The sequence below is a fragment of the Aristolochia californica genome, unplaced genomic scaffold (assembly GCF_029961685.1).
Source record: "Aristolochia californica isolate CCGP_79_NKW_82.1479 unplaced genomic scaffold, dmAriCali1.0.hap1 SCAF_9, whole genome shotgun sequence".
In the NCBI taxonomy this organism is placed as follows: domain Eukaryota; kingdom Viridiplantae; phylum Streptophyta; class Magnoliopsida; order Piperales; family Aristolochiaceae; genus Aristolochia; species Aristolochia californica.
In genome coordinates this window covers 37,671,908-37,697,209 of record NW_027182290.1, presented here as the reverse complement: position 1 = coordinate 37,697,209, position 25,302 = coordinate 37,671,908, and the positions used below count along the sequence as shown (strand labels likewise).

At 39.7% G+C, this 25,302-nt stretch overlaps 3 protein-coding genes across 4 annotated transcripts; 2 read left to right on the top strand and 1 right to left on the bottom strand.

The window, feature by feature from the left end:
• Window positions 1-9,733: 9,733 nt before the first annotated feature.
• Window positions 9,734-11,394, bottom strand: LOC137941902 (transcription factor bHLH35-like). The gene is made up of 5 exons (XM_068787515.1): window positions 11,295-11,394; window positions 10,783-10,945; window positions 10,485-10,691; window positions 10,220-10,390; window positions 9,734-9,937 (listed from the first exon to the last, which is right to left on the bottom strand). The coding sequence occupies exons 1-5, from the start codon at window positions 11,366-11,368 to the stop codon at window positions 9,866-9,868; spliced, it is 687 nt and encodes a 228-aa protein (XP_068643616.1). The 5' UTR covers window positions 11,369-11,394; the 3' UTR covers window positions 9,734-9,865.
• A 4,981-nt stretch (window positions 11,395-16,375) lies between these two features.
• On the top strand, window positions 16,376-21,014 carry LOC137941154 (KH domain-containing protein HEN4). Of its 2 annotated transcripts, XM_068786444.1 has the most exons (8): window positions 16,376-16,876; window positions 17,012-17,376; window positions 18,595-19,005; window positions 19,179-19,427; window positions 19,645-20,004; window positions 20,109-20,185; window positions 20,262-20,373; window positions 20,465-21,014. In XM_068786444.1, the coding sequence occupies exons 1-8, from the start codon at window positions 16,474-16,476 to the stop codon at window positions 20,612-20,614; spliced, it is 2,127 nt and encodes a 708-aa protein (XP_068642545.1). In that variant the 5' UTR covers window positions 16,376-16,473; the 3' UTR covers window positions 20,615-21,014. The 2 variants fall into 2 exon arrangements, 1 of the variants encoding a protein (XP_068642545.1); XR_011110370.1 differs by lacking the exon at window positions 20,465-21,014 and having other exon boundaries at window positions 20,093-20,185; window positions 20,262-20,281.
• A 438-nt stretch (window positions 21,015-21,452) lies between these two features.
• Window positions 21,453-24,317, top strand: LOC137941232 (probable inactive purple acid phosphatase 28). Its single transcript, XM_068786552.1, has 4 exons — window positions 21,453-21,903; window positions 22,018-22,165; window positions 22,765-23,183; window positions 23,504-24,317. The coding sequence occupies exons 1-4, from the start codon at window positions 21,718-21,720 to the stop codon at window positions 23,930-23,932; spliced, it is 1,182 nt and encodes a 393-aa protein (XP_068642653.1). The 5' UTR covers window positions 21,453-21,717; the 3' UTR covers window positions 23,933-24,317.
• The last annotated feature ends 985 nt before the right edge of the window (window positions 24,318-25,302 follow it).

Sequence of the window (25,302 nt, the reverse complement as noted above, 5' to 3'; positions counted from 1 at the left end):
ATTACACAATGAGAAACCTTCCCCCCTAAATCGGCCCAACTCGAAAATAAACCATCTTGTTCAGAAACGATAGCCCGCGAACCCTTGGGACGATCCCACAACTAAACCACTGAGAAATGGTAAGTAGGATTCTGTTATTTGTATTCGATCGTTTGCCCTCAGTTATAGAAGATTAATGATCGCAATAGATACTGACACGTGCTCTTCTTAATATAAATTTGTGTTATTAATTTGAATTTTTTATTTGCATCAGAGTGTCATTGTTCTAATTTTTTGTGCACATGATTATTAAATTATTTTTTTATATTTTCTTTTCTTTCCCTATATTTTATATAAGTTACTCTTTTTTTATTTTGCTTGTTTTGTTATTTGATAAATAAAATAAATAGTACATAGAATATAGAATAAGTTGTTTATAATTGGAATAATATATAAAAATATTTGTATACCAGTTTAGATCCCTTAAGGCAAGGGAAATGACATGTCTGGACTCTGATCAAGGATAAGGGGGGGTTAGTCAACTTGTAGGGTAAAATGAAGATCGGTTGCATTATACTGTTCATTAGTTTACGTCATTAGTGGAGCACCAAACTTCATGTCATCTGGATACTGGAGATGAAGCGGAACATCATTTCCATGTTATAAAAAATAGAATCTGATTTCCGACCATTTTTGCTAATCATTCGGATGAAGGAAACGCGGGGGTTCAAACCCTCGACGTTAATTTTTTTCCCCTCTCTCTCCCTGCACCCCCCTCTCTCGCTCTCTTCTCACTTTCATTTTTTTTTCTCTCTCTCTGTCTTGCACCCCCTCTCTCATCTCCCTACGCCCCTGACATCTCTGCTCCCTCTCGTCTCTCAGACTCTCCTCTCCGGCCTCCATCTCTCGGTCTTCTCTCGAACTCGCCCTCTCTCGTCTCTGTGGCTCCCTCTCTTCTCTCGGACTCACTCTCCGTTTTTCTCTCTCGCTTCTCTCTCTCTCTTATCCCTCTCGGCCTCCCTCTCTTCTCCCTTTCAGCCTCCCACTCCCTTCTCTCTCTCGCTATTCTCTTTTCCCTCAAAATACCTTCCGATTTTCCTCATTTCCCCCATTCTGATTTTGTTAAATTTTATTACTATATTAAACTTCATATTTAAGTCTATGGTAAATAAAATATAATTAAAGTATGCATTTGATTAATTAATTGATTTTAATTTTGTCAAAATATATTGTTAATCAATACCATGTAAAAAATCCATCTTATGTTATTAATATAATATTTGTTTATTTATTAATCATATTTATTTTTTATTTACTCTTTTGTATTAGTGATTTAATAGTGGTAATTAAAATATTGTTAACTCAAGCACTTGGTTTAATTAACTCATTTTTATAATTAATAAAATCAATGGTTTTAAATTTAATAGAAAATTATTTTTAATTAATAATATGTAAAAATATATAGTGTGTTAAAGTTAGTATTTGATAGATTTTTCCTATTTAATCATGTCTTTTTTATGTTAAAGAACACCATATATTATCAATAAATTAATAACTAAATATATTATATTTGTTTATGTTATTTTTAACGTTATATATTTATTTTTTATGATTAATCATGTGCACAGTTAATTGACTCACGTAATTACTGTATTAATGTACAATAAACAGTAATCTTTAACTAATATAATATATAATTAAATTAATTAGTATATTAATATATTTTAGTTATACATTAAATTAGTTATTTGTATAGAAATAATATTTATTTTACCTAATTTAATGTTTGAGTATTATATTTTAATTAAGCATACTTTACAAGTTACTAATTCTCTTATTTTATGAGTTTTCCTCATTTGGGGGCATTAACACTGGAAATTGTTTTTAAGTGGACATGAACTTATCCACACTAATACCCATTTCGAAGATGCAGTTCATGTGTTGATACACGAAATGAAGATGAAGATGAAGATCAAATTTTATGTTTGTTAACTAACCCCTCATAGAAGGAGGAAGGTACTTCAAATTTGTGGGCCACTCCTACATTTGATTACACAATATGTTTATTGGATCTCTCTCTTTGGCACAAGCTAAGTGTTTAAAATGATAGAAAACAGGAAATCGATGTTATAAAACTCGATCCAATCACCGACCCTGAATGAATACCATGTCTGATTAAATCTAGCTCAATCGATTGACTCAATATTGAAGTCATAAGACATCATAATTTTCTTTAAAATTGCAATTTTCAGCAAGCTACAACTCCAATCAAGCGTGGGGCTGCCTCCTCCCGCCCTCTCTCTCTATTACGAAAAACAGGAGTCTTTGCATCTGTGCTTGAAACACAACCAGATCTTAATAGGCGAGGAGCTCGTGGACTTACAGGAAAACGACGGGAACACCATCTTGCACCTTGCAATGGTCAGAAAAAACACTCAGGTGAAGCGTTTCTCTCTGTTTCACTTATTATGTTCAAGATTTCCTCAAGCAATTCAGCAACAGATTTATGTCTACAAGTCCAGCTGGAGGATTGAATGAAGATCTCTCATTCCATCGCTACTTTAAATCAAACCAGGTAAAATTGTTGAGTTCCTCTAATCTGCTCTGTTTTTCAATGTACATAGGCAGAATAATAAATTGAACTCTTAGTCTGAGAGATTCATTACAGTGGATGTCGGAAGATCCCGAACCACTTCATTCTTTCGTGTTCACTAATTTCTTTTCTTGTTCGATTATTTCTTATGGTGTTAGAGCAGAACGACTTAGAACTGATTTGCAACTCATGAAGTTACAATCAGAACATGGTGTTGCAGTTACCCTCTGCTACAGAAAATTGCTAGTCAACAGTCAAATCTCGCTCGCTTAGCGTATGAGTAGTGCTCCACCACTCAATTGACGCCATGTTCCTTCTCGAATTCGTAAAAAAGAAAGACTATTGCAGTTTTGGGCGTCGATGGAATGGGTTTTGCTTGATATCAGAAACCTTAACCCCGACGTCATGGATTCGAGGTGACTTTTTCGTACAATTTCAGCCTTGTATTCTTCTTCCATACCTAGGGTAAACATCGTCATGCTTCTGTCAGTCAAGCTTAAAGCTACGAATTATTTTGTTTGAAAGAAAACAGTTTTGCAAAGCATTGGATCTATGGGACGCATCGTTGGCATCCTACCGACTTCTGTCTTTCTAGATCAAGGCTGTTAGAAGAAACGAAGAAAAGATAGATCAATTGATGGAATTGTTCACCTCAGTCTCAATCTGATTACATGATGAGGTATTTATATAATAAATAGAGTATTCTAGACTCTTCTCGAGTACATTAGATATAATACAATATTCTAGACTTTTTTGGAATACATGACTCGTTGACACCTTCTGGATTCCTCTGGAGGAGTTGCTGTGGTGGAGAGTTGAGTGTAGTTGTTGTTGCTGAGTTGGCCTGGTGCTGTTGAGGTGGAAGTCTTCTTATTGCCAATACCCTCTGGCTAGCCCAGCAGGCCTGGCAGGACTGTGAGGCTCGATCTGAGTGTGCAAAATCTGGCGATGGACAGGGGCTTGGTAAAGACATCTGCGAGCTGATCTTTACTGGAAAGGAAGGAAACTTGAAGAGTCTTGTTATGGACACGATCACGAACAAAATGATAATCAATGTCGACATGTTTGGTGCGAGAATGCATCACAGGGTTCATAGATAAGTAGGTGGCCCCCAGATTATCACAATAGAGAATGGGGGGACTGAGATAAGTAGACTCCCAATTCAGACAATAAGGATTGGACCCAAACTAGTTCACACGTAGCATGAGCCAAAGCCTTGTATTCAGCCTCTGTGTTGGACCGAGCGATAGTGGTCTATTTTTTTTAACTCCAGTAAATGATATTTGTGCCATAGAATAAACAGTAGTCACTAGTAGATTTCTGGTCGTCGGGGGAGCCTGCCCAGTCGGCATCAGAGAAGGCAGCCAGAACAGGGGACGGAGAAGGAGTGAGAGTCAGACCATAATCCAGAGTCTGTTTCAAATATCGTAAGATCTGTTTCACGGATTGTCAATGAGAAAGACAAGGAGCATGTATAAATTGACAGACCCAATTGACAGAAAAGGCTAAATCAAGCCGAGTGAAGAGTAGATATTGGAGGCTTCCCACCACACTCCTGTACAGAGAAGGATCTTCCATAGATGTAGAATCGAAAGCAGAGAGTTTAGTGGAGGGAGGCATAGGAGTACCAACAGGATTACAATTAGCCATACTGGTCTTGTGTAGTAAATCAATGATGTATTTGCGTTGGGACAGGAAAATCCCATCCGCAGTTCTGTGACACTCAATCCCCAGGAAGTAATGAAGGTTACCAAGATCTTTGACAGGAAAATCCGCACTGAGCAATTGAACAAGATGAGTAATGGCAGAGCTATCAGAGCCAGTAAGGAGAATGTCATCAACATAGACTAAAAGATACAAGACAATTGACTGATGATGGTAGATGAATAAAGAAGTGTCGGATTTGGAGATGACGAAGCCAAATTCAAGGAATTTGCTGCTCATACGAGCATACAATGCACGAGGGGCCTGTTTAAGGCTGTAGAGAGCACGATTAAGCTTGCAGACATAAGTGGGAAATTGAGGATGAACAAAGCCACTTGGTTGAGACATAAATACTGTTTCATCCAACGTGCCATGAAGAAATGCATTTTGAATATCTAATTGATGAACAGACCAACTGTTAGAGAGGGAAATGGAAAGAACTAACCTGATGGTTGTTGGTTTGAAAACTGGACTAAAAGTCTCGGAATAGACCAAGCCCTCGAGCTGACTGTAGCCCTTGGCAACAAGACACGCTTTTCGCCGCTCGATCGAGCCATTTGAGAGGTATTTGGTTTTGAAGATCTAGCGGCAGTCCACAACATGCTAAGAGGGGGATGGAGGAACAGGGTCCAAGTATTGTTGGAGAGAAGAGCTTCGAATTCGAGTTGCATCGCACGACGCCATTCCGGGTATTTTGAAGCTTCAGTGACAAAGGAGGGTTCATCGGGAGTGACACGGGATGTGAAGAGGGCGTGAGGGGGGGGGACGGTACCGTCGGTCCAAACTTTGGGAAAATGGAGGTGGGATTTGGATCAGGTTTGCATAGGATGAGGACGAGAAATAGGGGAAGGGGAGACGACAGAAGACTCGGGAAGTAAAGGCTCACGAGGGGGAGATGAGGGCAGTGGTAAGAGTGGAGAAGAGGGTCTAGTAGGTGAGGGTTGAGGCTGAGGGAAGGTGTGGTGAAACCAGGGGAGGAAGGAGGAGTGATAGGATTGAGGCTGGCAGTAGTAGAGGGTTGTAAAAGGAGAGAAGAAGAGGGCAGAGGAGTAGGTGATGAAGGAGAGGGGAGGGATGGGAAAGATTGAAAGGGAAAAAGAGGGGAGGGATGGGAAAGATTGAAAGGGAAAAACAGTTTCATCAAACATAACATCTCGGGAGATACATACGAGAGGTAGGGATATGATAACATAAATAGCCATGGTGATGAGGGTTGTAACCAAGAAAGACACAAGGAAGAGACCAATAGTCCATTTTGTGCCGATTATAAGGACGAAGATTAGGCCAACAGAGACATCCAAACGTTTTCAAGAAATTGTAATTGGGCTGACGGTTCCATAATTTTTCAAAGGGAGATTTGTGATCTAATACCACAGTGGGTAAGCGATTAATTAGGTAGGCAACAGTAATGAAGACATCAGACCAATATTTCGGAGGAGCGAAAGAATGAGCTAGAAGGGCAAGACCAGTTTCGACAATGTGGCGATGTTTTCTCTCAACAAAACCATTTTGAGAGTGGGCATAAGGACAAGCCAAGCGATGTGAAATTCCAAGAGATTGTAAGACAGTATGAAGTGAACGAAATTCGCCACCCCAATCAGATTGTAGGGCATGGATTTTGGTATGAAGTAATTTTTCAACTTGAGACTTGAAGGATAAAAATATATTGACGACATCAGATTTACACTGTAAAGGAAAAATCCACGTAAATTGACTGAAATCATCAACAAAAGAGAGGTAGTATCGAAAACCACCCCTAGACACAGTGGGGGCAGGACATAAAAGTTGGAGAGGAGCAGTGGTCCAAGACGGAGAGGATGAATACGGTAGTTGATGAAGTTTGGCCTGGCAGCAGGAAGAGCATAACCCAGGTTGAAGAGAACACTTAACTGGGAGTGAGAGCTTGGAGATGATGCGGTGGACTAATTGCATGGAGGGATGACCCAAATGAGCGTGCCATTGAGATGGAGAGACTCTGGACCCAGTATGACCTTGATAGGAAGAGGTGGCGGGAGGGAAGACAAACAGGCCTTGACTAGTAGGTCCGCGTAGAAGAATTTTCTTGGTACGACAATCCTTCACAAAGAAACAAGAGGAATGAAATTCAAAAAATACAGAATTATCCTCACAAAATTTTCTAATATAAATTAAATTCTTAGAAATAGACGGAACCTGATAAAGTTGAGGGAGGAGAAGATTGCCAGAATTGGAGGGAAGAACAGAGTTGCAACATGATGAATAGGGAAAGAATTACCATCACCAACGCGAACTTTATCATTGCCTTTATACTCAGTAGGATTGATGGATAAGTTGGAAAAGTTATGAGTAAAGTGATGAGTCGAGCCCGAGTCAGGATACCATTTGTGATCAATAGGAGTAGGAGCATGGGAGGGAGGAGGGTGAGAAAAAGTGGCAGAAGTAAGGTAGGCCGCTAAGGAAGGAGGTGGGGCCGCCTGATAGGAATGGTCATACCGGTGGTAGCATTGTAGGGCTAGATGGTCGGGACGGTAACAAATCTGACACGGGGGACGATTCGGGGGAAAAGGGGGAAGACGGGGCACGACCGCCAGAGCGACCACGCCCACTGCTGCGGGAGCCCCCTGGGCTCGAAAGCTGTGCCGGTCGAAACCCCTACCTCTGGTGCTAGGGTTCGATGGGAGAGAGGCAGCAATGTTCGCCGAAAATTCAGGGGAGGCCGGGAGGAAGGGTTGGTGATGGAAGAGACGAGATTCGTGGCTGAGGAGATGGCTGTAGACCTGGGAAGGTGAAAGAGGATCCAAACAGGTTGTGAGGGAGGTGAAGACCGAATCGAAGTCGGTTCCGAGACCAGCCAGCAGGTAGGCGATGAAATCTGAGGAGGAGAGGACCTTGCTTGCCGTCGCGAGCCTATCGCGGATGATTTTAGCTTTTTGATAATAGTCGGTGATGGAATCCGACCCTTTTTTTAGGGTCGTGAGTTGGTACTGGAGTTGCATCACGCGAGCTTGGGATTTGGAGGCGAAGAAATTTTCGAGGATGAGCCAGATTTCTCGGGAGGTTGAGGCTTCGACGACATGGGCGATGAGGGGCTCGGAGAGGGAAGAAATGAGGACGGACATGAGGGCTTGATCGTGTTGTTTCCAAATGGAATAGGGTGAAGGGTGGTCGATGAGAGTATCAGCGAGAGGTTTGGGGGCAACGACGGAACCATCAATGTAGCCGAAAACATTCTGACTGTGGAAGTAAGGCATGAGTTGAGCCTTCCACAGTAGATAATTTTCGTGGGTGAGTTTGACAGTGAGGAAATGGGAGGGAGACGGGAGGGAGAATGTGGGGAGATTTGGGAATTCAGCCATGGTGAAGACGGACGTGAGTCCTTACACGGCTCTGGATACTATGTTAGGAGAAATGAAGAAAAAATAGATCAATTGATGGAATTGTTCACCTTAGTCTCAATCTGATTACATGATGAGGTATTTATACAATAGAGAGAGTATTGTAGACTCTTCTGGAGTACATTACATAGAATGCAGTATTCTAAATTTTTCTGGAATACATGACTCGTTGACACCTTCTGGATTCTTTTGGAGGAGCTGCTGTGGTGGAGAGCCGAGTGTAGTTGTTGTTGCTGAGTTGGCCTGGTGCTGCTGAGGTAGAAGTCTTCTTATTGCTAATAAAGGCCATCATTTTCTAAGAATTTATTCCCATAACTTGTTACTATTTCTAATGTGTTGAACCTATGGGAACTTTAAAAACTTCATATTCCATTCAAGACTGAGACTGAAGTTCTTCAAATCAAGCTTACCCTGCAATCCTTATATCAAGGGGTCAAAGGCCATTTGTCTGACCAGGGTAACACCAAGTAAAATAGGCTTGCAAACCGTTTGAGCTTGACTTATTCAGTTTTTACTTAAATTCGTTTCGAGTTCAAACTTGAAATAAGGTTTATTAAGTATAACAAGCCAAACTCGAGATTTTCTAAAGCATAATTTTTTTTACGAAATAACCCTTTACTCTCATTATTCACGTCAATTCCCTCTTTAGTTGGTTCATAGTTGTTCTTATTTACTTCAAACCTCAAAGATGACTGATCATTCAACCCTTTTGGGTCCCTCGACATCTAATATTGTTTTTTGTCAATGAAATAAATACTATTGATAAAAGTGTTTGTTCTTTCTTTTAGGTTTATTAAATTGGTTATTAAACATTAGTATGCTCTATTGCAAAGTCTTGGACTCTTTTGTGATACCTTGAAGTTCAATGGTACTAAGGTCACCACAATATTCTCTTTATTTATTTTTATAATTTTTATTTTATTTTTATAATATTCTCTTTATTTTTATTTTTATTTTTTATTTTATTTCTATTGCTAATTTGCTATTTTGTTCTATGTGCATAAACATGGTCAATACTACTCCAAGTCTGCTAGTTGAGCAAAGAGAATCAAATTGTTTATTTGATTACTAGCTCAATTGAATTTTTTTAAAGATTAATTTTAAAAATTAGACTCAATATTAAAAATAGAACCAATCATTTTCCCCAACTTCGTGGAGAAGCATCGTTTCCTTCCGTATTTTGGGAAAGAGATCCGATGGGATTAGCAGAGAGAATGGTATTGTGGAGAAGAGCTGCACCGGTTCGTCTGGTTACCCAGCATGAGTGTTCAGACGAACGAAACTACGTTTTTCTGTTTTTTAAATTCTGGGCAGCTGCAAATTTGTAAGAGAATCACAAAAATAATGGAGAGATTTTTCGTGGGTGGTGACAGAAATACCCACCACGAAATGTCCCGAAAGAAAATTGACCTACGAAAGCTTTATTAGAATTCTCGCCTGGATCAGGAGTCGGAATAACCAGTTGGAATGACGTCAAGACGCCTACGTAAACTCATATATGTAAGCCAACTGAGTCACCACTCTCTTCTGTCTTTTTTAAATATTTTGGATAAAGATGGAAGCGGATTCTCCATCGAACCAGGCAGGAAAATTAAACATCGTGGCCTCCCACTCCGTTGCGGCGTCAAACGATGCAGATTCAGGTCTCGCATCTCAATTATTGAGGGTGGAGTCTTCCCTTTCCTTTTATCTGTTCAGTTCAGAGTTTTGTCCTTAAAACGACAAATTCTATTGATTTCCACGTTTATCATGTAACAATTTTCCCTGAAACTGTTTCGATATTTTATTGTTTTTCTATTTAGATACACGTGAAAAATGAAAAAGAAAATATTCTTATTTTCTTTTCTTTTATCTACTGTTTTTATTTTTTTTCTTTTCTTTTAGGGCCTATTTGGAACCCATAAAAAATAAAATAAAAAATTGACCATTATTATTTTTAAAAAATAGTTAATAAAAAATACAATTGTCTTGTTAATGCATGGGAATTTGTTTGTAAATATATTTTCACCAAACTGGTTTACGTAAATTAGTTAATGGAGGTTAAAAGGTATTAGTTGAACACTAGCAAAGAAAGTAGAGCAAAGAAAGTAGAGCTTCTCATTCAAGAACGATGATGACGATGATAATACATTATTGAGAAAAAAAAAAAAAAAAGGGGGGGGTGAAAGTGAAAGGCAAAACGGCCTGAAACACAGAGAAGGTAGCTCAGATGTGCTTAATGAATGTCAAGACTAGCTATGGCCGTCTCAATCTTTCTCTTCAGTTGAGCTTTCTCCGTATCATCAGCCTGACCAGTAAACAATCAAATAAGTTGTTTCTCTGAGAGGAGATGAAGAGTCTCAATCAACGGAGACGCAAGAAAGAACGAATAAATAAATAAACTAGGAAATATTGGTGTCTGCTCTCCGTGTTTTTTTCATTCTCAGCAAATTCCACAGCAAATGCAGGGTAATTAGTGACAACCCACATCATTTTAAGTCCATTTATGCGGCTTAAAAGAGAAGAGAGGTAACAGAAACATAATTGGAGGGATTCGTCATGAGAAAGCAAAGATGTTTGGGAAAGTTACCTCAACAAAAACAGTCTTCAAGAGCCTGCCAGAGAAAGCTGTGATGTTGGCTGTGATGATTTTAAGCTGGAGAGACTCAAAAACCTCGCACAGTTTCACCATCGTGTCCGTCTTTTTGCTGCATGTTATGCTGACAATCGAAGTTCTTTCTCCCACTTCTGAGACTCTAAGCTGCAGATAAAGAACGAGTATGGATTAGATTTTTTATGTAAAGAACAGGATCTGATTCTTAGCTGCTGTTTTTTTTTATTTTATTTAAGCTCACCTCCAAGACCTCAATGGGAGTTATCTGGTCGGATCTTTTCTTCTTCATCCCCGTAAAAGATGTGTTCATGCGTTCCAGGTCGAAAATGTCTGGTGTGTTCTGTCTCCCACTTTCGAGCTCTTCTATCTCGGCCTGGATTCTTCTCTCGTCGTCGTGAAGTTCTTGGATGTATCCAATCGCATCCTTAATAATTGAAGCTTTATCCATCTGCGTGTCCCATCGTTCAAAGATTAATCAATTAAACTAATCCAGAGAAGCCAGACAGTTATTAAACTCTTTTGATTTATGATGAATTTACCTTGCTTATGTTGGGAACCACAGCTCTGAGGGCAAAGAGCCTGTCGTTGAGCTTCTTTCTCCTGTTTCTCTCGGAGACGATGTTCTTTGCAGTGGCCGAGGAGGAGGATCCATCCGGAGAGCTGGAATCGTAGTATCCGTACAAGTTCTCATCCCATCCCCAACTACAACCAGAAAAGCTAATAAGCCCAAAATCAAGAAAGCAAACGGACACCAACTCTAAAGCAATATTCCATGGAAACTGTAAAGAAAATTGCCGAGCACTTGGTATGCAACAGAACTCCCGCTTTAAAGCTTTTGGACCGAGGAGCGGAGGAGACTCCTCAACGGTAACTCGCCGAGGACGGAAAGAACCGAAACCAGTGACAACCAAATCCCAAATCAACCAACTAGAGTTACACACCCACAATTGAGGAAGACGAATATGAATTAACAGACACAAAGCACAATTCCCCTGGTTCAATAATTCAAGAACAAACTCAGAAAAAAAAAGAAAAAAAAACAATAAACTACCTGTCAAGTTCTTCTTTCTGCTCGAACATTCTTGTTTCCCAGTAAGTGCTATAATCGTCTTCAACAAAATCCATCCCGCACTTCGTAATACAATCACTCCGCTTACGAGCAGACAGCAGGGAGACAGGGAGACTGTAACGCCTGGTCCCGATATATAGGGCGCTAAAAAAAGGGATTCCGTCTTCCACTGGAGCAGAGGGACCACGTGGGCTTCCGTGATACCCAACCCGCTGCTTCAAAGAAGGATCAGACGGTCTAAACTTCCGCGTCGAAAGTGATTCAAAGAAGACTACCTCACTCGGCCCTCCGTTCAGTATCTGTCGCATTAATGAGAACCACCCACGACGGACGACGGACGACGGACGACAACGACCATTCACCGTTTCATTTTCACCTTTCCCTCGCTTTAATAAAAAAAATATCACAAATCAACCTGGGTCATCTTTTAATGGATTCTCTCCTTGGGGACGACGCTTCTCATTTTAAAGCAATTCTTTCGATTAAACAAAAGTTGTTTCCGAACTGGCTCCATGACAAACTGTAATAAACGCGAGTACATGATTTCCGCCGTATGTTGTCCTGTTCAATTGGAAGACAAAATTATGCCCAAATCACGCAGGAACCAAACAGTGACACTCCATGGGAAGTTCCGTTTGTTCACACGGAGTAGCTCGACAGATTCTGAAGTGCCCTTCCACTGGTCTGATCTAATTTGGAAACCAGGAGGAAAGCTAGCTGTTCCATTCAAACGAATTTTTCTCTTCTCCGATTCTATGCATTCACATGGATCCATCAGAGTAGACTAATAAATGAGTTGGTGCTATGTCAAAACTGTGACGACATCAGGAATAATGGATAAGGATTGAGGGAAAAAAAACATGTTCGATTAGGGTTCTAAAAACTTAGTAGAATGTAAGTTATGTCAAAGATAAAAATCAAGATTTGAGGAGTAATAAGAAGACATCTGGGGACCTTCTTCGACCTGTTACATTGGAGGCCGGATCTGGTGGTCTGATCCGGGAGTGCTGTTCTCGAGTCTTCAACGTCTTGGCGCGTCAATGGTCATGCACTAACGGTTCAAGGCCAGGGGTGAGAGCAAAGAATTCGGCGCGTTTTCCGTCCCTTTCTAAGTCTCAGCCACCTGTTGCAGCAGCGGCCTGCGATTGGGTTTTCACTTAACTGTCTCTTCAGATTCGACGAATCTCGTCTCAGTGAGTATGTGCATGATTTGCGGATTGAAATTTGAACCATTCCAACGACGTTTAAAATTATTGTATTTGTTTTGTCTTCCCTGTTGTCATATTCGGTCTGATTAACGGCCGTTCCTCTGGTTCTCGGTATAAAGCTTTCTGTATACCTATTTATGTTATTTGAATTTCTCGTCGGTGACATCAATTTCATAACCCCCCCTTTTTTTTATTATTTTGGCCACCGAACTGTTACCTCCACTCGTCCAGGATGACTCGAAACTTCCATTATTAACGGTTTAATGGGGCGAAGAAGATGACAAGAGTGTAGAAAAGGTAGTGAACAAGGTCCTACCATATGAAGAACGCATTCCGTCAACAATTACACCTGCAACCAGAGGTCAACTCCGCCAATGACAGATTTTCTGGTAAAGGTTCCATTGATTGCCCTCCTCTCCCTCTCCTCGTCGCGGACAGGTCGAAACTTCCCAAGTTCCAGTGCGCCACGCGAAGATCATTAGCAGTACAGTCCCTCCCCCCCGGAGTCAAACTCGACCAACAGCAGATTTAGATTGGAAGAAAAGGCACCCGTGGCTTTCCTATCGATTGAAAAGATGACCCTTCACTCGGTTGCGCCGGCCACTCAGCCGAGAACGACCGGAACCTGTTGCTTCACTCTCTGATGCTTCTGCTTCCGTACGCGATGACCTTTCCTAGGCACCGCGTGAGGCGCGGTCGGTCAACGTGACCAACTGATCTGCAGAATTGTACGATCAGGCTGACGTCTTGGTTGGAAATTGATGAAGCCACGGTGGTCGGCGGATCGCAGACGACGTCACGCAAGGGGATATCTACCTCACCGGAAAAATCACACGGAGAAACATATTTTTTTTATATATTTTTTATCCCTATTACACCCAAAGTTAAATACTGAAAGATAAATTTTAAAATAATTAAATAATTATATATAAATAGAAGACTAATATAACTAAATACAATTTTTAATAAGACCTCATGTGAGAGACTCTTACTGTTAGAGTCATGTAAAACTCTTTATTATCTACTCTTCAACTCTCCCTCAAACAAGAGTTTATAACTTCAGTTTGTATAAAAAAAAATTTGGTCTTCGATCTTTATTAGGTAAAATTTTATATATATGTTAAATTCTTATTATTTTTTCTCCCCGTTTCTTGAATATTTTGGTCACATAAAAATAACCATTACATGTGGAATAAAATATCTCTTTCTTGTACTTTTTCTTGTACTTCTCCCCGTCTAGCTTGGGATAAAAATGACATAGAGACCCAACTTGGACAAAACATAATGTGGGAAAAGAAAATCACTCATAACAATACAACAAAGCTCTATATACTTGTCAAAACGATTATAATTTGAAACACACTCTGCTCAAATTTAAAGGTGGAAAATTGATCCAACTTTAGGGCTTAACAAAGTGATTACTCACTTTTTGAAGGTAGCTCAAACACAAATCACCTCTTGGGTGAAGAATAAAAGATTTGACTTAAGTTGGGCACACTCCTATACTTTTCATTTGAAAACTAGATTATAATGGTATAACATAATAAATTTGATCCAGTATAACTTTTTTTTTTTTTGGCTACCACAATTTTTTGGAGTTAACTATGCGGAAGATACACAACAAAGTAACAAAAAAACAAAATTTGAAAACAACATCAAAATAAGATATTTCATACCTTGAATGAGCACATCATGAAGTGATTAAGTTTAACCAAAAACTTTCTTATTATAAGATAAATTTGAATAAAAAACTTAGATTTTAAGAAAAAAGTAAACTCAACTCACGTCAATACATGGAGAGATAATAGGAGAGAAAATAGGAAACACAAGGAGAAATTTTTTTTATAGAACTAACCTTTGGTACTTCTGATATTAATATATCCATAAATGTAGCTCATAATCACAAATGGTTTATTGATCAAGAAACTAGAGTCAAATAGATTTAAATTGATACCTAATATGACATAAAAAGATTCTTTCTTGAATCTTTTATGACCTCTTGATTTTTTTTCTTTCTATTGCTTGACCCTTGCCGACTTCAATACAAATATCTCCTTAAATAGGTCAGATTGACATGAAATTTTCTTCTTCAGAAGCTTGACATCGATGCGTTTCATCCAAGTATAATTTTTATTCATAAAATATATTTATTTTTAGAGAAATAATCTAATGGATTTTGGACTATTTAATCTGGTTGAATTGAGTAGTCTTTCTTCTTTGGCCAACATGACCATTGACTCTTCCGAGATCAATATCTCCCTCTAGACGACGCAAATTGAGAATTGGTTGGATAGGTAAGGAAATGAATTTACAGATATTTTTTTTATATATAATTTTTCATATAAACTCTTGTTGTTGATGGTATGAAATGGCTAGAAAGTTAAAAGTTTTTTGTTGTTGATCGAAACTCTCTTGCAGTCCTGACCTTTATTTGCTTCTAATATCGATTTCTTTATGTAGAAAACTTTGATTGCCAAACTTCCTTTTGTTTTAGAAATTAGACTTGAAGATGTTTCTGTCAACATATAATTTAAAATTTGAAAGGTTCAGTACGAAGGTGAGTACGCCAAGAAAACAACGGGTATTGGGACAAGAAAGAAAGTAAAAAGATAGAATACAAACTTAAACTACTAAATGTGATAGATCATAAAAATGATCATATTATCTTTGTAGGTTGACCGAGTCAACTCACATAACCCACTTTGATATCATGTTGAATTTCCAGAAAAGAGAAGTATTTCACTAACTTGTTGTAATTTGATTACAATGAGTTTCTATTTGTAATAGAGGAAATAAATAGAATCCAATTACAATTAAACTACTTTTATCTCAGTTACTCCCAAACTTAAATACTAAAAGATAAGTCCTAAAACAATTGAACATAAATAGAAGACTAACATAACTAAAACACATTTAATCGATACTCTTTTGTGAGACCTCCTATTGTGAGATTCCAATAAAACTCCACCATATTAATTTTGGCTCTGTGAGAGTCATGTAAGACTCGTCCTTATCTACTATTCAAAGCAATGCAACACATTCACTTTTGTGAGATTGAGCAATTTATGATTTACACATCAATTAACACACATTGGACCCGAAAAATCAGAAGAACAATATGTAAATATAGTTATAACTTTGATATTTATCTATTTATATGTTTTATTTTAGCTGAGCATAATATTACTTTGTTATGCTATCTTCAATAGGATGACGTACAACAGTTGGTATGAGAGGCAACTAAGGTTGGCAGGCCAGTTGATGAGTATGCAATAGTGAGAAGTGTATATAGTCCTAGGTCTCGGTACATGAAGCGGTTGAGCACAACCTCCTGTTTCCCGGATGGCTTAAAAATAGTGTGCTTGAACATCACATCAGGGACAAATTTCACTAAACTCAAGAAGCTCTTAACCAAAATTATTATTATTTTTTTTTATAGTTTTAGTATTTGAGTTTATCATATATTTACAATTGAATAGTTTAGAACACAAACTATGTTAATAATTAAAATTAAAAATTAATATAAAAAATTAAATAATTTAAATTGACTTACATAATAGTTTATAATAGTTGATGATGAGGCAAGGGAAAAGAGTCGGGGCTTCTTCGAGTGCTCGGTTCAGTTGAAGCGGCACTAGGCGTTTCGGCAGATTTCAGTCCCCTCGATCTATCGGATAGTCACGAAACGTGGGCCCCGTCTAAGTTCAGACGCTCAATATCTCGTGGGACCGCAACCTAATACGTGGGTCGGTTACGCACGAGCAGGCCCAGGTGCGGTGTGTCTCCGATTCGCAATTCGCAACCTTCAATTTAAGTGGGAACCCCTTCGTCTTTCGATCCAAGCGGGTCGTTCAAGAGTTCAGCTCCCTCTGCAAGCTGAAGCAGAGTAGAGTGAGGGAAGGCAACCCAAGGAACGGCGAAGGAACGAGATCGAGGGGATATTGGGCTACGGCATGGAACCTTCCTCTTTCGTTTCTCCTCCTTCCGCGAAGCGGCCGCTCGATCCCTCTTCCGACGCTCACCGCGTTGACTATAACGGCTCTGCGTCCTTCGTGAAGCGACGCCACCATTCCTTGATCAGGCACCCTCCGCCACCTCTCAAACTCTCTCATGGCGAAACCCTCTTCCGCGTCCTCTGCCCTGCTGACAAAACGGGTGCTGTTATTGGCAAAGGTGGGGCCATCATTCGCCACTTTCGTCAGTCTACCGGCGCCAAAATCCGAATCGAGGATACCGTCGCATCCTCCGACGAACGCGTCATTCTCATCGTGGCCCCCAACGTGGTCGACCCCGTCAGGAAACCTAAAGACCAGGAGACTGAAGCAAATTCTGTTTCGAATTTAGAGAAGAAAGACGGTACGCACAGTCACACAGGCTCGTTTTTTGTTTGTTTGTTTGTTTTTCTGCTCCTGGAATGTTTGGGGAGGAAAGAGTAAAGACTTTTCTTTTTGATCTCGAGAAGTCATCTGAGAGTCTGTATTTGTTGTTCAGAGAACCCTAGAGAAGGGGAAATGGAGAATTTTGTGGAAGACGACTTAGTTTCGGCATCACCTGCTCAGCAGGCATTGGTGAAGGTGTTTGAGAGGATGGTCCGGGTGGATGAAGAGAGGCTGATGGGGGGCTCAGGCGAGGGAGATGAAGGCGAAGAGAGAGTGGGTTCTGCAACTGCGGGAATCACTACAATGCATGGATTGGTGGTCTGTAGATTGTTGGCCCCAAGCAATCAGGTGGGTTGTGTGCTTGGGAAAGGTGGAAAGATTGTGGAAAAGATAAGGCAGGAAAGTGGAGCCCAGATTAGAATTCTTTCAAAGGAGCAGTTACCAGCTTGCGCTGCTGCTGGGGATGAATTGATTCAGGTACTTGGTTCCTGCCTCTTCATTGCATTTCTCTCTGAATTTCATAAATGTGCCTATTTAATAGTTTCATAGTTAACACATATTTGACAAATTAAAGAAAGGAGGGGCAATGATGACCTATTTGTTGATCTTTCTTATTTTAAGTGGAAGTACTATATGTCCTTATTTCCACCCGATATTTTCTCTATTGTTATGGAACTCTTGAGAGGGATGACAAGCATATAGCTTTGTATAAATTGTCTCATGATTTGAAATGGTATGGTGGTTAGATACTTCCTCTGAAACCTTTTGAAAGTATAGGTGAAGCAATTGCAACTTTTACAAATGTCATTGTTAACCATTGGAACTATAAAAAGCACACCGGAAGTGTCCATGAATTTCTTTTTACTTTCATAACTAGTTTCACCGGAAGTTTTAATTGTCCAAATTTATGTGAAAGGGTAAGTCCTCTTTTACTGTGTTCAGAAGTGTCTTGTTTTGCTTGTCTTACTTATTCTGGGCTCATGTGGGCATTCTAGTCTTCATTTAACTTCTTTCTGACATTCACATAAAAGAAAACGAGATGAGCTCATGGAAAGCTGAAAATTTTAAAAAATGCAGATTCTCTTTAAAAATGGAGTATAAAATTGTAATGCAATACATTAATTCACAACTCTTGATTGGCTTGTTTATCTGTTGTTTGGTACATTATATTCCTAAATATGACATTTGTTAGGACTGATGTGAACTCAGGTTTAAGTAAGGATAATTGCATATCTCAAGTAAAAACATCTCTTCCTTATTCTTCTAAACTCTTGGTCATTCAAATTGTAAAAAATGGTCTTCTTCTTCTTCTTGGCTGGGGAAAGATTCATGGAGCTTTATTTTTTAAGAGAAAAACAAACCACTTTTCACTGCAGAAAATGTCATCAAATCACCATTATGAGAATAAATTCTTTTGTTGCATAACCTAGTATAACTGAAGCTGAAAATATGTAAATTTACCTTCAAAAGTCTTTAAAGTTCTGGTTGGTTCACATGACTAAAATGCATAGGGATTTCTGTGTAGCCCTAGCATAACAGAGGGTTGGAGGGTTCATATATTTTATAGTTTGCTTCACCTCCAAACCATCTTATCCACAATCTGTCTACTTCTGTTTTTCTTTGTGTGGATCAATATTATGTTTTAGGTGGCCTCACTTTCTAGCTTTGACTAATTGATATTTCACTGTTTGACAGATAAGTGGTAATGTTGCATCAGTACGGAGAGCCCTATTATCTGTCTCAAGTTGCCTCCAGGATAATCCTAGATCAGATGCAGCCAACTTTTTTTCTAGTAAACCTTCAGGGCCAATGCTTCGTGGGCTTGGTCCACCTGGTCAACTGGAACCTTTTCCTCAGAGGGGTTTTGTGCCACCTCATCCGCCTTCAGATTATTTTTCTAGGGAGAGTTTGGCGTCAGGCCATAGGAATGCTCTGGAAGAAGAAATTGTTTTCAGATTGTTATGCTCAAGTGACAAGGTTGGTAGCTTGATAGGAAAAGGTGGGGGTATCGTAAGGACTTTGCAAATTGAAACTGGTGCACTGATCAAGGTTTTAGAGTCAATGCCGGATTCGGATGAGCAAGTTGTTTTTATTTCTGCAGTGGAGGCACGTACATCTTCATCTCTAAAGTGTGCAGTTATTTCCTGTATTTGTTAGTTGGTAAACTATTTATTGTCATATGATCAGAGCCTTATCCTGGCTAGAGCATTATTACTATTGTTATTATCATATCTGTGATTGATTTATATACTAATTGTTCATTTGTTTGATTAGTGCAGAATATGGAATTGAAACATTCTCCTGCACAAGAAGCTGTTATGCGGGTCTTTTCTAGATTGGCAGAAATGGGTTCTGACAGTGCTTTAGTTTCTGTGAGGCTTCTTGTACCTGCACAGCAGATTGGCTGTTTGTTGGGTAAAGGGGGCAATATTATTGCTGAGATGAGAAGAGCAACTGGAGCCAGTATCCGTATTTTTGTAAATGAACATGTGCCAAAGTGTGCTGCACCAAATGATGAAGTTGTGCAGGTACTGGTATACTTATTGTTCATTTCATATCCAATGAGATTGTCAATAAAATGACAATGATCAATGTCCTCATTATAAGAAAATTCCTCATATATTGGTTGAGAAGAAGGGGATATCTACTTTTTTTATGTAGTAGAAGTAAACCGAGTCCCTGTTGTAATGGGTATTTCTAACATAGACATCAGAATTTATGGTTGGGCTTTCTCCTTTTGAGCAGGTGAATGGTACTATGCAATCTGTTCAGGATGCTTTATTTCATATTACAAGCAGGCTCCGTGAAAGCATCCTTCCAATCAGACCTAATGTTGGTGGGGGCCAATACATGTCTGTGGGTCCTGAGACCCCTCCTTTTTTGTTTAGGGCAAGACATGAACCAACCTCTCCCAGGCATCTCCCGCCTTCAATGGGGCATCCTCATGGGCCACGCCTGATGGACCGTCAACCTTCTCTTTCACGTGGCATGGATCATGTTGGACTTGCAAATGTAGATCGAGGTCCTCATTCTTTCAGCAGTGAAAGACCAGGACCTGGGCCTACCTATGATCGACCATCTTCTCCAAGGTCATGGGCCCCGCCGGTATGAACGGCCATTTCTATTTTACTTGCATAATGTGTAAACTTGTGTATGTTTGCTTAAACTGAGTTCTGGTGTATTTTTGTGTAAGCCATTGATTTATGCAGGCAGTCAGTAGTGGGAATGTTAGAGGTGTTGCTGATACGAGAACAGCCTCGACTCCCAGAAACGATTCTCTTGGGAGGTATTATCTGTATCATCTTTATTTTTCTTTTTATGTTATGATCAAACCCCTGATGTGGTAAAGATGGATTAAACAGTGGGAGTCAGGTGGTAGTTGTAACAAGCACATCTGTTGAAGTTATGGTGCCACAGCAGTTTCTAGGGTTCATCTATGGCGACAATGGTAGTAATCTGAATCAACTCAGACAGGTGGGTCACCTATCTAATACCATTAATCAGTTGAGTCATGACCTCTCTTGAGTTCATCAAATTAAGCTTTCTATTACTTGCTTCCTGTCAGATCTCAGGTGCTAAGGTAATAATTCACGACCCAAGCTCTGGTGCTACTGAAGGAAATGTTGTTATAACAGGCACTCCAGATCAAACCCAGGCTGCGCAGAGCCTACTCCAAGCTTTTATCCTCTGTGGGCAAACCTCCTCTTCATCTTGATTTGTGGTATCTGTCTCCTTCACATGGTCTTAGTTCATGATGGTTGTCATTGTTGAACAAGATTCCTCAACTGCAGGAAGGAGATTAGATGTGATCTGAAAAAAGAAAAAAATTCAGTATAGAGTTAACAAACTGGGTATTTATGCCTCGATACATCTCAAAATCAGTGATGCGTTCATCTATCTTATTTTGGGTTAAATCATGTCATTATTTTTTTCTAATTTGTTCCTTCAGGAACTGGTGCTCGAGAAGCAAAATTTTGTCAAATAGTTTACACTATTTTGCTTTTTTTCTATTTTCTCAAGCAATGTTCTTATCACCTTGTGCAATTCAGTGGCTGTAAGTAATACTGGAAGATGAAGTTATTTCCTGCACACAAGTAAGGACAATGTTGCCATTGGTTATATGGAGTGTTAGTGCCTTAGTGGGAGGACTCCACAAACTTTAGAAACAACATCCATTCTTTCGGTTCTAGGAGGTTTTTTTGGAATAGGAATTATCAAGTTGTGTGCGTGTTTATTACGTATACGTTCTTCGAATTCTGTTTCAAATTACAGAAATTTTGCCAGCAAACTAAGAGTTCCTATGAGAAACTAAGGATGATCTATGAGACAGGTTATAGGTTATTAAAATGATGAATTGACTTCATAATGTGGTAAACGTTTAAGTCTTGTTATTTTTTTAAAGAATAGATATATCATCTTTACAATTGATGATTCCTAGTAATGTTTCTACTGCTGCATCCCAAATTTACAAGATATTCTATGATTACCATTACTTGATATATCAGGCATTTTCCTGCTTTTACTCCCCCTCGCCCGACCCCCCTTTTCCTGCTCGTCGAATTTAAGGATTATCGGGGGTTTCCTCTAGCCATGTCTAAGTCTCATGTTTGGCGGGGGCCTTCTCCGCTTCCGGGAAAGGAGCCAGGTTCGTTTAGGGGAGAGGACGGCCTGGGACGACCAATAGGAGTTTGAAGATTGAAATAAATGTCGAGAACTGTTAGGAGAAGGTGGTCAACCCTTTTCAGTACGTCTCCACCCTCTTCCCCGCAAGCCTCCAGCATTCGCGGGAAGTCCGTCTGTCCCCTATAAAATCAAAATATGTTGTCGGGACGGTGGGATCAGCTGCTCCATCTCTTCCTCTACCTCATTTTCGTCACTTTTTCTCTCTTCCTTCTCCAAACAATCTTTCCCAAGCTTCTATTGGGACACGAGACTATCAGAATCAAGAGAACAGCCGAGCTTCCTCTGCGATTCCGTTATGATGGCACTTTCAAGATCCTCCAGGTGTTGTTTTGATTCATCTGTTTTAGTTTTCCGTGGTTTGCAGTTGTAACTGACCACGATTGGTTGTTAGCTTCGATCGGTTGGTTTATTCTGTTGCGGTGCTGGTTTCCTCAGGTTGCTGATATGCATTATGGGAATGGAATCATGACCCGATGCCGGGATGTGCTGGCCTCGGAGTTCTGGCGCTGCTCGGATGTAAATACGACACAGTTTCTTAGAAGGATGATTCAAGCCGAGAAGCCGGATTTTGTCGCCTTTACTGGTCAGATTTAATTCGCATCATTTTTTTTTTAAATTAGGATTCCATGATCTGTTTAGGTCAGCGTAATCTTGTTTTGCCTCGCAGTCGTGATTAGTAACTTGAAATATCGACATCGTAGAGGAATAAGATGCCATTTTTTTCTTATAGTACCTAGTCAAACTTATCGTTATAGTAACTATACTAAGATATAAGTATGTCTTCCCAATTCGTGCCGAGAATGTGCAGAACTTGATGTCGTTAACAATTTTTTTAATCTGAACTTAATTTCCTATCAACTGGAAGTGGTTTGTTCTCTATCCACTGGAGTCTGGATATGTACGACTCAAGTTGCACAATGTATTTGCATCAAAAAAGAAAAAGCTTCGACAACTTGACTGGCTCTGCTTATCTTCATGTTCTTGCTGAAATAAATCAGGGATAACTTCTATTTTCTTGGATACCGATGTGATTATTCTTCTGCTCTGTTTCCTTATACTTGGTTTTACTAAAGCTGCTGAAAATTATCTTGAAGTTTATTAAGGATAAAATCTTGCTGGTGCTTGCTGGTGACTAAAATGCATCTCTCACCTTTTTTTCTCTTACACTCATTATTCCAATAGGAGATAACATATTCGGACCAAGTGCATACGATGCTGCTGAGTCACTGATTGAAGCCTTTGGTCCTGTCATGGAATCTGGACTCCCATGGGCAGCAGTTTTGGGTAACCATGACCAAGAGTCTACCATGTCCCGTGAAGAAGTAATGACTTTCCTCTCCATTATGGATTATTCAATTTCTCAGGTTAACCCTTCTTCTGACAGTCCTGAGGTTGTGAGGAAAGCTGCTCATATGGATGGATTTGGAAATTACAATATCAAAGTGCATGGTGCCTCTGGTTCTGAGTTGGCCAATAATAGTATCTTCAATCTTTACTTTCTTGACAGTGGCGACAGGGCAACTGTCAATGGAATTAGAAGTTATGGATGGATCAAGGAATCCCAACTTCGTTGGCTTCATAGCATTTCTGATGGGTTTCAGGTACATGAGCCCCCAAACTATCTTAATGAACTGAACTATGCAAGTGTTTATCTCTATCTTAATTCAATTGATGATTTAGTTAATAAGGGACAGGCTCCATAGGCCTCCCATACTCGTTTCATCTCCTCCTCCTCTTCCTCCTCCTCATCATCATCGTCATCATTATTTATTTATTTATTTATTTATTTATATACTTTATTTTTGTTTCTTCTCTTGATTACATGTTTTATGGAAGGTTTATTTCTGCTCTTTTTAATTGAAGAATGCTTTATTACAGTCTATTTGCATTCAATTCAAATGCTTCTTTGTGGTTTGTACAGCTTACCCAGTCTCCTGCACTGGCATTCTTCCACATCCCAATTCCAGAGGTTCGTCAACTCTGGTTTAAACCAATAGTGGGACAGTTTCAGGAAGCAGTTGCTTGTTCTTCCTTCAGTTCAGGGGTATTAGATACTCTTGACTCCATGGGAGATGTTAAAGCAGTTTTCTTAGGCCATGATCATAAAAATGACTTCTGCGGGGAACTCAAGGGCATATGGTTTTGTTATGGAGGTGGTTTTGGCTACCATGGTTATGGAAAGGTTGGCTGGCATAGAAGATCAAGAGTAATCCTAGCAGAGCTTGAAAAGGGGGAGACGAGTTGGTTGGGAGTTGGGAAGATAAAAACTTGGAAACGTCTGGATGATGAGAAACTTTCCAAGCTTGATGAGCAAATTCTGTGGGAAAGACAGCGAGTTGATCAGCATTAGATCTGAGGAACTTACATGAACTCCCGTCATGGTGTAGTGGATCTGAACGTTTCTAAACTTGGGCTCTTGCTAATTGGAGGGGTGCATTGTGTATTCAGCAGAGATGGTTATAATGATACGTTTGGAAACTAATTATCTCATTCCCACAGTATTTTGTAGTCCAAAGCTGCATCTGAGTAGGAAGCGAGAAGCAAACACTCAATGTGATCGGTCAAACTAAGGTACATGAATTCTTTGATGAGATGCGTCATTGCAACAGGACCTGACCCCCCTTTACAACTTTCACCCTGCACTCAAAACTGGATTACCATGGTGGACACGAACCGGGGATTACGTTCCGGTGGTCCCTTTATTTCTTCTTATTAGTAAATAAGATACTCCGTTCTGCGACACTTGCCGGACTACTTATTCATTATCTGGGTTGCTCTTCATTTTGAGCGGACAGTGGCTAGGATCACGCCTGCTCCTTCCCGCTTTTAGAGATTCGGGACGATCGCGTGCACTAATTCGTACGAGTTAGAAGCTCCATATGTTATGATATTTTAGTATCGATACCTTTAATCATGTTCCGACGTGAAAACGAAAACCAAGGACCCCACGCGACTCGCAACCGTCCCTCTCCGTGGTTCAGCAATGCACGACTGTGAAGAAAGGAGGAGGAACCCACAACAAAAGATAAGAATCAAGTGTTCCCAATGCACAAACGGTCGGATGTTGACGCCATCGAGAGTCCGGAGCACATCTTTAATCATAACGGCTCATGAGTGGAGTGGAAAGGCCCTTCCCGCATCCAACGGCTGACATCGTCGCCTCACCTCTCATGCTCATGGGTCGTTGTCATGACTTCGTACACGCTTTCATCACCGGCTTCCGCTTGTGTGGGTCCCAGTTAAGGAATGGCATCCAGACTGTTGAGAGTCCGGGCCCACGCGTGTCAGACACCGGTGGCCCTCACGTACAAGATCCCTTCGACGACTACATCTTCTCTTTCTAAGACTTTTATCCACTAAAAATGAGTAGTAAACAAATAAATAAAAAATTAATATTAAAATCACGATATTAATTATAAAAAGACATGGGCCCATTTTATTAATGTCAATTAACGGGTAATAAATCCTAACGTCTTAAATACATAAATAAATAAATAAATAACTTTTTAAAATATAATAAAACCATATATGTTAATATTAAGATTTAGAAAAACGAAATTATTAATTAAAAAGTTATAAATAAAATAAATAATTGGATAAATTCGGTTTCCATCTGACGGTTCGCTTCCTGCAGTCAAAAGAAAGGAGTGTTTAAGTTGAAGGGGTATCTTTGTAGTTAGAGGAAGAGATTGGGGCATTTAACTGTCATTATTTTAGAGG